At 42.9% G+C, this 11,115-nt stretch overlaps 3 protein-coding genes across 6 annotated transcripts in view; 1 reads left to right on the top strand and 2 right to left on the bottom strand.

The window, feature by feature from the left end:
- ELP1 (elongator acetyltransferase complex subunit 1) overlaps nt 1–2,751 on the bottom strand; it is a 58,779-nt gene extending 56,028 nt beyond the window's left edge. Inside the window, exon 1 of one of the 2 annotated variants that reach the window (XM_070430960.1) lies at nt 2,499–2,751. The gene's annotated coding sequence lies outside the window, so the exon portion shown is untranslated. The remainder of the gene's footprint in view (nt 1–2,498) is intronic. The other variant, XM_070430958.1, reaches the window with a different exon arrangement.
- Nucleotides 2,752–2,946: 195 nt separating this feature from the next.
- Nucleotides 2,947–10,781, top strand: ABITRAM (actin binding transcription modulator). Of its 2 annotated transcripts, none has more exons than XM_070430957.1 (6): nt 2,947–3,096; nt 4,526–4,577; nt 5,159–5,288; nt 7,637–7,713; nt 7,802–7,862; nt 7,957–10,781. In XM_070430957.1, the coding sequence occupies exons 1-6, from the start codon at nt 2,964–2,966 to the stop codon at nt 8,092–8,094; spliced, it is 591 nt and encodes a 196-aa protein (XP_070287058.1). In that variant the 5' UTR covers nt 2,947–2,963; the 3' UTR covers nt 8,095–10,781. The 2 variants fall into 2 exon arrangements, with proteins under 2 accessions (XP_070287058.1, XP_070287057.1); XM_070430956.1 differs by having other exon boundaries at nt 7,793–7,862; nt 7,957–10,780.
- CTNNAL1 (catenin alpha like 1) overlaps nt 8,652–11,115 on the bottom strand; it is a 55,543-nt gene continuing 53,079 nt past the window's right edge. Inside the window, exons 18-20 of one of the 2 annotated variants that reach the window (XM_070430955.1) lie at nt 10,890–10,973; nt 10,700–10,754; nt 8,652–8,716 (exon numbers count right to left, since the gene is read on the bottom strand). In XM_070430955.1, the coding sequence (XP_070287056.1) occupies nt 8,652–8,716; nt 10,700–10,754; nt 10,890–10,973 (204 nt within the window). Of the gene's footprint in view, nt 8,717–9,807; nt 10,755–10,889; nt 10,974–11,115 lie in introns of those variants that run through there. The other variant, XM_070430953.1, reaches the window with a different exon arrangement.

Raw genomic sequence — 11,115 nt, 5'->3', positions numbered from 1 at the left:
GTGTAATATGAAGGATAACATATAAAATGTGGTTAAAGAGAAAGGCAAACCATGCATGGTGGAAGCAAGAAAAAAAATCAAGGTAAACAATGGTTTATAAGCTTACGTGATATTTATATTCAAGAACTTCTAGAAATTATTTGAACCTGTATTATACCATAAAGGTTTTAAATTTAATTCCACACAGAAAGTTTAGGCTTTCCAAAGCATATAAAAATTACATCCTTGATCTTTCTTTAAACATAGAGATGACCACTGGTATAGATCTGAAAGGACTGGTAGATTTGAGATGAGAGACTGCCTGGCATGTCTGACTAGAGGGGAGTAAACAGGTGATATAGTAGCAAGAGGTAAGGACAGACAAGAGGGGGATCAAATGTGTAGTTTCCGGGCTCTTTCATTCTGGTTCACCTAATAATAATTATTATTGTTACTGTTGCCATGATCAGATCATCAAAATATCTTCATATCCCTCTCTGTGAATATTCACCAATAACCCGTGGAGCCCTGAGGTCCATGTACCGAAGGATACGAATCTGGAGGGTAAAGGCAGTGAGAGCTGAGAGGAACTCACTATTTCCTGTCTTCTTACTGTTCCCATCACTGCTGCCACAGCAATGGGCTTTCATCCTTGCAGGGGCCCTTGGTCCCAGTCTTTAGTACATACTCCCATGACCAGCCTCATCTCCCCCATCCCTGGAGGTACCAGCAATAACCAGGCAGGCCCCCTCCAGGTGTCTGAAATCCAGCAATAGGAGGGCTCCTCCTCTGAATTCCAGAGGTCTGAGTCCTTGCTTTATAATGCCTCTGCTCCAAGTTCAGGCATGATAATCCCAAGGGCTTCCCTTGTTTTGATCCCCAGCCCTAGCTAAGTGTTGTAGCTACCTACTTCCATTAGTTTACCTTTTGCTTTTTGTTCCTCCAACAACTATTTAACTATTTCTTCATATTAAATTCTGTTCAAATAATAATGTGATTTCAACTTTTCCAACTGGACCCTGACTGACAAATACAACAAACGACCTGAGTTCTCAAATCATTGAGCTTCCAGAATCACCTGCCCAGGTGAGCTCATCATTCATCTTCCCCCCTCCCGGACTCTCCCAGTGTCAAAAAGAACTTCTCTAAATGTTCACACCCATCATCCTGACTCCCTTATCTTCTCAGGTGTCCCCACAATTTGCAAGGACAGCAAAGGAGTATCCTCCAAACTCCCCCAGGACCCCAACTTACTAGTACCCTTTCTTTTACATCTGCAATCTCCAACTCCTAGCCCTCGATGATTCGACTTTTCTGTCTTTAAATGTAGTAAAGAACTCTCTCACTAGAGATCAATCCTGATCTCCCACATTTCTGACAACTCCATTGTCTTCCATTGCTCCTTTACACATCTCTTAACTAATTATGAAGCCCCTGACTGACGACAAGTACCAGGCAGATCACTAATATGCTGCCAAGATGGAAACGTCTAGCCCTGACCCTCCCTATATGGGATACTAAACCTCCTAATTCAACCTCCTAATGTTACCGCAAGAATGCCTCACAAACACATCAATGCAACCTGGAAAATGAAGTAAGCACTTGCTATTTCCCCACCACACGTTTTCCCTATTTGGGGACATGGCACTTCTACTCTCTCTGCTCCCCAACTTGAAAACTGCCTACTTTTTGCTCACACTTTTTATTCTAAACTATTCACTGGTTACCTCCGTGGCTGTCAGTCAGTATACAGCTTGAATCCTTTATACAGTAAGTACCCAGTCAATCCCAATCACTGGTGTGCCGCCTACATCAAACAAGGAAAGAGTCCTGGCCGTGTGGCTCAGTGGTAGAGCATGGGCCTGCGCAAGGAAGGATTGCGGGTCCTTTCCCAGTCAAGGGCTTGTACCTGGGCGCAGGTTCACTCCTGGCGCATGCTGGAGGCAACCAATCAATCTGTCTCTCTCACATAAATGTTTCTCTCTCTCTCACCCTCCCCCCCTCTCTAAAAATCAATGGAAAAATATCTTCCGGTGAGGATTACAAACAAAACAACACATGGAATGAGAACTGGGTAAGTGCTCCAATACAGACAAGAAATGATTCCGAGTCCCTGCCTCCACGGTATAGAGGGCCATATAATACCCCACATTAGATGGAGAAGCACAGGGGGCATCACGAGAAAGTCCCAGACCCGGGAAGGGACCCGCCACCGTCTGGGAACTTCTGATAACCATCGCCTGCTGTGGCGCATTAATTGATTCGCTTTCAGCGGTCCTGCCCACTCCTGCAAGGCATCCGCAGGCTGGGTACGCGTGCAGCCGGGGAGCAGGGCCCTCCCCGTGCCCAATGCCGCGGGCGGAGGCAAACCTGCAGAAAGAGAACTTAAGGCTCGAGGGCAGCACCCCACGCCTGGGCCTGCACCAGGCAGAGGTGCGCGCCCGGGGCTCCCGGCATCAAGACCTGGCGGGCAGGGCCGGGCTGCGTGTCCCCAACCCAGGAGCCACCAGAACGCTTACCTGACGCCGCGTTCCCTCCCAAACAACGGGGCGTTCCTCGCCTCCCGGGCCACGCGCAGCCGGCCTCCCGGAGTCCGCCCGGGGCTGCGCACGCGCCTCTCCGTCCGCGGCTCCGAGCTCTCGCGGGCGCACTGGGCCTCCGGGCCACTGGGCCCCTGGAGCCCCGAGGTAGTGGCTGAAGCCGGCGCAGAGGCAGCGGAGGGGACAACGACTTGCAAGCGAAGCAGGCCCGACACGGGCAGAGTGGCGCGGGAAAGACGTCACTCGGCCGAAGGGGCGTGACCGGCTTTTTCCGCAGGCGGCCCCAGAAAGACGGAGAAATGCTATTGTAGTTGATCCCCACGTTGACGTCAACCCCAAGCCCAATGGCTGGCGTCGGTGGGCGGAGCCTGCAGGGCCAGTATTGCAGTGCGCATGCGCACGCCGCAGGCCGCGCGCCGGAAGAACCGCCTCCTCCGGGCCAACATGGAGGAAGCGCTCGGGTCTCCGAGGGCGGAGGGAGCGGCGCCCGAGGTCGCCATGGCTACCGAGCCGGTGGCCGTGGAGTCCGCGGCGCCGTCACTTGTGGATCGTTACTTCACTCGCTGGTACAAAGCGGGTAAGTGGGGAATAATGTAGGTCTCTACGGGGCCATATTGGCCTGATGCAGCAGGGACGACGGTGACACATCAGAACCACGCGCGCTCTCTCCGGCGCTTCTGCCCCACGATGGAAGGAATGTAACAATTTTGTGTGTGTTTGTGTATTGCTTTTTTTAAAACAGAAGGGAATGGGTATTTGCAAAGGCTAAAATGCCAGCAGAGCGCATTCTAGGGCTGGCGAGCGCTGCGCGAATTCCTGGGTGGGTTGCTGGCGGGAAGATGGTTTAAGGTGAGGCGCCCAGGTAGGCAGGGGCTGGATGGCAGTCTCCTGGAGTGCCCAAGGGCTTTGCAAATCCTGTAGGGAGTGGCCATGCAGAAAATGACTTACATGATCTGGTCGGAACTGAGGTAGAGACTGTAGAGATGGGGAGAAGGTGGGTCAGACTAGAGGCATTTAGAAAACAGAATCTAACATCTTGTGTGTGCTTTTGTGTATTGGTCTCTCTCTTTTTTTTTTTTTTAGAGTAGGTTTATTAAAGTTGGGGACAGGGAAACAAGGAAGGGTTTAGGATAAAAGCAACAGGAGAGAGAATAGGCGGGGCTGCTTTGACTCCCTAGAAACCTTACCGGAGAGAAGTGAGCCTAGGTGTGTGCTGTCAGCACACTAGACCAGAGAAACGAGGGCCTTGGGAGCAGGTCCAGGGGTTAGCTGGGGATGAGCTGCCACTGCCCATTGCTCCCCTGGGTGCAAGTCTCCTGAGGTCCCTTAGAGTTTAGATCAGGCCTGTGGGGGAAGGGATAGCAAGCCAGAATCCAACAGTGTTACTGAAAGAGAAGCCGCTGGTATTCCATACATCGGCCACTTAATAATTGGGTGTTCCGTTGTTTGTGTAGGCAGTGAATATCAGTGGTGGAAACATCGCTGGGGACCTTCTTCTAACCCCATACTTGCTCCATTGCATTCAGGGATAACAGGTGTACTCATTTTTAAAAATATTGTAGCATAGGTATTATTAGCCACATTTTGGATGACTAACTCCTTGTTTACCAATGACTGAAGGTTTTTCCGGAATCCGAGACATTCAGCGTTAACATCAGGACAGTCCTAGGCAAACCAGGAGTTGGTCCCTCTAAAACATACACACTGTATTATATAAAGAATGCATTGCTAGTTGCATTTTTCTAATAGAAATAATGTGTACTTATTTTAAAGCAAGATGGAGCTAAGGGTAATCACTTTAATGATGAATGAATGATTCCATCCGGGCCACATCTCTTTACTTTATAGCAAGCCTTTTAGGTATATCTTTTCGAGTAATGAAAGGATACAAGTGATTGGAATGTGTACAATCTTCATAATTTATTATCTCTATGAACCAAAGAAAGTGCTATACAGTAAGTAGTAAATATTGACTCCACAACCTCCTGACCTGTTCATTCTTCTAGATGTCAAAGGAAAACCCTGTGAGGACCACTGTATACTACAGCACTCTAACCGGTAAGCAAATTGGGAATTTTAAATTAAAAAAAATTTTTTTCTGGTATAGTAGCCTGGTATGGTGTTGGATTGAACTAATGTTCAATAAATGATTATTTTTCACCGTGTTGAAATAGTATTATTTATGATAGGAGTTAGATTGACAAGAATGAGCCTTTCAGTGCCTACTCATGTTAAACAAATGTGATTATCCAAACATCCAAATGGACCACCATGCCCTCAGTCAGCTACTACTGCCTGAAGTAACCAGCCTTTGCTTAACCATTGAATTGCCAGAGCCCATAGAGAAGGCTAGGGTGGAGGTCTAGGTGGTGTCCTGTATATATGGGCATTCCTGACTACTCTCTTCTTCTACCTCAGTGCTACCTGAAGACCTGGTACTCTTCTCTTCTCTGGGAAGTATACAAAATCCCATTGTCTCCTATTTTATTATTGCATTCCCTTCTACAGTAACCAGAGGAAAATGATAGTTTGACTAAACAAATGTCAGTTCAGATATTCTTTTGTCAGGAGGAATACTGTGCTATGTGAGGAAAAATTATACCAAGCAGTAATACAGGACCAATTTTTGCTCCTTGTAGAATATGTGTCATCACATTGGCAGAATCTCATCCAGTTCTTCAAAGTGGAAAAACAATTAAAAGCATTTCCTATCAAATCAGTACCAACTGTAGCAGACTTGAGAACAAGGTCTCTGGGAAGTTTAAACGGGTATGTTCCTATAATTCTCTACTTAAATCCTCTACATCAGTGGTTCTCAACTTTCTGTACCTTTAAATACAGTTTCTCATGTTGTGGTGACCCGCAACCATAAAATTATTTTTGTTGCTACTTCATAACTGTAATGTTGCTACTGTTATGAATCGTAATGTAAATATCTGATATGCAGGATGGTCTTAGGTGACCCCTGTGAAAGGGTCATTCGACTGCCAAAGGCGTCGCGACCCACAGGTTGAGAACCGCTGCTCTACATCATAGTAAAGATAGGTCCACTCAGTCTTAGAATCCAGTGATGTATGCTCAGCATCCTTCTCTGGCAGTTTGAGATGCTGATCTTAAGAAAACATTGACCCTAGAGAAATTCTCAGACCAAAAAAATGAGGTATTTCAGAAGGTATAGGATCTGTCATTTCAGGTTCTATATCACCACCCATCATCCCCAGGATGAAGAGGAAGGTGGGACTTTGAAAGGACTTCTTGAATACCACTAAGATATGATATTTTGTCCCTTCCAGTTTTGTTAAACCAGTATTTTGAGTTCTGTAAAATTTAGGTGACCAACTCTACTATATATTTCCACAAGTAAATTAAAAAAACAAACAAACAAAACATTTCCTGGGGTGTGAAAAAAAAATCTTAAAAAATATACAGTATTTGCTCATTAGCATTTTCCATTGCCAATTTCATACACATATAACCACACCCTCTACTTCCACCTAATGCTCAGTTGTACACAATGCTATCACCACCCTCTACAACCCTAGGCAGGATGAACACATTAAAGGAGAGGATCACTTTTAGTGTATCTGTCACAGAGGATGATTGATTTTGGTCTTTCATGTGCTGAGTGCATACTAACAATTTCTGCCAACAACCCTCACTGTTCTAGAAGACCCTTGTCTATACTCCCCTTTGTTGGCCTGAAATCCTCTAACAACGTGGTTTATGAGTATTGATTTTTTCCTCACTCAGGAAACATGGACTTAGAAAAGCATGGACCATTCTTAAAAGACAAAGTCTGCAAATTACAAGTAAAAACACTTAGTGCTTGTGAAAGTCCTGTGATAAATCTTTATCCAAAATAGTAACACTGTTGTTACTACTGAGGAACAGAGAGAGACCTGCAAATAGAAGCCATTACAGATAAGTTTTGATTCGATCTCAGCACTGCCAGTCATTTGGTCTTCCAAGGGAGGTGATAAAAAGGAGTCAAAACACTTCTGCTCTTTTGACATAGTCCCAATGGTAGACAAATCCTCTGGGATGAGTACCCACACCTTCCTCCTAAAGGCGGGGAGTCCCACGGACTAGTATTTTGAAATGAAGTACAGTATCCACATGCAGAGGAGTGAAGCCAATGTGGTGCATCTGACTGTTGTATGATAATGTGTTGAGGGGTAAGATCATAAGGCAGAGCATCTTGACCTCAAATGCCTATGTTCACTCCAGGGAAAATTCCTGGAGGGGGGCGGTGGGGAAGAGCAACACGAGACATGCCTGCCTCAGTTCCCATGAGCCTCCTTGTAGATTTTTGTCAGAAACTCCCCAGATATATCCATAGAGTGTGGAGCACATGAAACAATAACGTGCCTTAGCATTCTAACAGATATGTCAAAATGTGGTATTGCCCTAGCCAATTTGGCTCAGTGGATAGAGCATTGGCCTGTGGACTGAAGGGTCGCAGGTTCGATTCCCTTTTGCATGCTCCATCTCAGTAGGGGGCGTGCAGTAAGCAGCCGATCAATGAGTCTCTCTTATCATTGATGTTTCTGTCTCTCTCTCCCTCTCCCTTTCTCGCTGAAATCAATAAAAATATATATTTTTTAAAATGTGGTATTTACTTCTGGGTTATAGGATAATGGGTAAATGATTCTTATTTGCTACTTACAACTTATGTTTCCAAATTTTCCTCCAAGTTCATTACTTGTTAAGTAGAAAAACATCCCTTTTTCAAACCGTCTTACAGAAGGTCGGAATCTTAATGAAGTTAACTTTGTACAATATTGGTGTCACACTCTCATGTTGAGTTTTCTATTATTGCTTATTGATGGACTTTCCTACACTGTTGAAATCTTTATACTTAGCTATATGCAGCTTTCTCATTTGAAGTTCATAACATATATTCTTAATCTTTAAACTACCTATTATCACATGTGTCTTAGTTTGCTTTTTCCCCTAGAACCTAGGTTGGTACCTGGCCCATAGCAGGCACTTATATAAATGTTTGAATAAATGGTTTTTAAAACACTAATTCCATGAATATATCCTATGATGACACTGAGGGCTACCTCTCAAAGGAAAGCGAAAATGTGTATTAATTACTTCCTTTCATTTTTCAGGGAGCACAGTTTCTAACAGAACTTGCACCTCTGTGTAAGATTTACTGCTCAGATGGGGAAGAATATACTATATCTAGGTGAGTTACTTTTTAACCACAATTTAGGAGATAAAAAGGAGATAATATTTTTCTTCAAAACAGTTCTTTTTTTCAATAGCTGTGTTAGAGGACGGCTGATGGAAGTGAATGAAAATATTCTCCATAAGCCTTCTATTCTTCAAGAGAAGGTAAAGGGGGTGGGGGAGAAGTATGATTCCATCCACATACTTTTCGTCTGATTTTTGTCATATGACAGAACTAAATGTTCTGTTTCCTTTCTAGCCATCCACTGAAGGTTACATTGCAGTTGTGTTGCCCAAATTTGAAGAAAGTAAAAGCATAACAGAAGGGTTACTGACACAAAAACAATATGAAGAAGTTGTGGTAAAACGCAGTAATGCCACAACAGCCACATCGTGAGGACTAAGATGGCATAAAAAGCAGTGCGGCACTCGATCCGTGCACTGAAGAAGTACCACCGTATGGCAGAAGCATACTCTGCAGCCAGCCTTCTGCAGGGAAGCCTGTGTTTTTTTCCCCCTTTCTCTTGCAAGACAAGCCTTGGTTCCCATTTGTCTTTAGCTTCTCAGATCTGCCCTGCCATGGACCTAGCCTGCTCCTCTTTTGCTTTTCTCTTTCTAAAAACTGACTAACAACATTTCTAATTAAAAACAAGCAGAGCATTTTGGGGGAAATTTGGAAAAGACACAAGTTTTAAAGTAGCAAGTAAAAATAATCTACCCATCCTATAACTCATTAGTAAATACTACATTTTGACATACTTCTGTTTAAATGTTATGGCATAGTTAATTGTTTTTGCTCATACTTCCATCAGTTTGACGGTAAAGGAAACAACAGCTGACCTCTCTTACCCAGTGTGCTTCAGTGTGACACTACCAAAAAGTCTGGCCCCACCCCTTCTGCCCCAAGTCCTTTGCAGGCTGTAGGAAGAGGCTGTGTGTGTAGATGTACCTTCTCTAGTCCTTATGCCGCAGGATGGCCTTCCTCTCTGAGACAAAGGAGAACTCTAACGCTGTGGCTTCTTCTATGAGGGACAACATGAAAAGGCTTTGAAAAATGCAAAGGGCTTTCCTAATTTATGGAAGCATTATAATACAGTACATACATTATAGTCACTCTGTAAGAGTCTCACACTACCTACAGGGTAACAAGAAAGAAGTTACCGTAATTCAAAGACAGAGGCCTTTGAATAGAACAAAAGCTTTCACATCATTTGAACTAGAAAACAAAACTGAATTCATGTTTTAAGATTGTATACTTATTCATACTGAATTTTAAATAAAAGACTTTAAAATTGTTATTTTTTTAAGGGCTGAAACATGTATGTTTAAATATTTGTTTTTAAATTCAAACAATAGTTTAGTACAAAAGAAATCAATTGACATGTAAATTCCTTTGGTTCCCCATCTTATGCTGTAGAAGTCATAAATCATCCCTTCTCCACCCCCCCTTGAACTTAAATAAGAGAATATTCTCATTTCAGGTCTGTAAACGTATTTTGTAAATAAAATTTAAAAATTATTTTTGACTCACGAGAAAAACTTCTTGTAACTTAAGTGCCAGCATGACTGTCCCCAGGTATACCCACCAGACATGATCCAGGTAGTAACTCTGCAAGCATCTACGCTGACAGTGCTGTGCACTGAGAATGTATCACAAACCAGCAGGCCCCCAGTTTGGGCAGCACAATGATAGTAAAAAAAAATTATATCTACTTTACATATAACTACCTCTCATTCACCATTATTTCTATGGTAATTTTAAAATATTTTGGTTTCAGGGAATAAAAACCACGCTTCATGAAAAGGCCCATATAATTAAAGTTTCCTTCAATAAAATACTGACTTCCTAATTGGTGGTACTGTGGGTCTTTGGAATCTTGTGACTATTATGATGGCTAACCCAGATAAGAATCATCAGACAAGCTTATATAAAACTATAGGCAATTGGCAACTGACATGTTCTGTTAAGATTTCAAAGCATTGGGATACAAGCACTATCACAAGTCCAAACCAAAGCTAATGGCACTATATCAGGTAGGCAAGACCTATAAACCAGACCCTTCCATCAAATCCCACCCCACAAAAACAAGAAAAGCTCTAAACCCCGAAATTAAAAAGAATAAAGATGTTTATTTGTTTTACAATGAACATTCCAAAGGCACATATATAAAAGTATGATTCAGAATTTATTTGAAACAGCTTCTTAGTTCTATCATTCTCTGTCTTCCATCTTCCATTCCATCGGTCACTACTGAAGACAGTTTAAAAACTTTTTTAAAGCCAGCACAATAGGTTTAGGATTCCAGCTAGTGTTCAGGGTAGACAGGCTGCTCGGCTACAACTAGAACTAAAAACCTTCTGTGAGTTCCCCCAGGATTCCATGGCGTGAGCTCCATGACCCAGCTTTGGGGGTGGGGGAGGGATATGCATCACAACAGATGGCCTTGGCCTGTGAAATGCTCGTTAGAAAACAAATGTGTGCTCCTCGCATGGATGATCTGTGACAGCGGGTGGCCAAGAGGCCCACTCATACTTGGTGGACAGAGGGATTAAAGAAGAGTCCACGGGCTTAAGAAAAACTGCTTTCAACCAGACTACCGTGTATTTCCTGCTTGTTAGTGTTCTAGATGATAAGCTTAAATAACAACCGGAAAACAGGAAGGTAAAATATGCCAAAGGTGAGCACATATTCAAAATAGCTTCTTTGGATTAAACCGTCATTAAGACAGCTGGGATATTTGGCTTGATTTTAAAGAATATTGGTGGCAATGTCTCATTTTAAAATCACACTGCAATTAGAATTCTAGCAACTACCACAGCACTTTAATTGTCCAAAAGCCACAATCGGTTTCATGATCAGAAAATAAAGCAGTACTTCAATGTTATTTTCTTTATAAAATGACTGAATTTCAAGAAATATAAAGGATCATTTGCTTTCAAAAATGTCAGCTTTGCCATATGGTGTTCCCGGGATCTGCTCTCAAAAACTTCTCAAGTTTTACCATCCACAGAGTCTTTATTCGTGACTGAGACCCATCTGTTGTTTTCCATCTGAAGCTGGAAAGAGTTAACATAGTTAATTTCTTCTTTACTCTCAAAATAAAATTTATAAAAATTAAATAACTATTTTCTTTTGCATTGTCCTTTAAACTCGTTTTTAAAATGTGAGTGGAAGATAGAAAACTAGCTCACCTTCTTCAGTAGTTTAAAGCAAAGTGAGAGAAGCTGGACCAAAATAGCCATCATGGATCTTGTCTTTGTAATACATTTATCGACCTATAGTGACAAAAGGTGAGCAAATCAAACTCCTTTACAAGGGGTACTTCAGAAGACTTCATCACCATTTACTTTTCAATGATAACGTTTCTCCATTATGGACTCTAAGGGTTCTTGATAACCTGAGGCCCTAGGACACAGA

Source organism: Myotis yumanensis, unplaced genomic scaffold (genome assembly GCF_028538775.1).
Source record: "Myotis yumanensis isolate MYYU_CA2020_CCGP unplaced genomic scaffold, mMyoYum1.0.hap1 SCAF_12, whole genome shotgun sequence".
NCBI classification, from domain to species: Eukaryota; Metazoa; Chordata; class Mammalia; order Chiroptera; family Vespertilionidae; genus Myotis; species Myotis yumanensis.
Note: the sequence above shows the minus strand (reverse complement) of the source record. Positions and strands in the feature narration are given on the sequence as shown.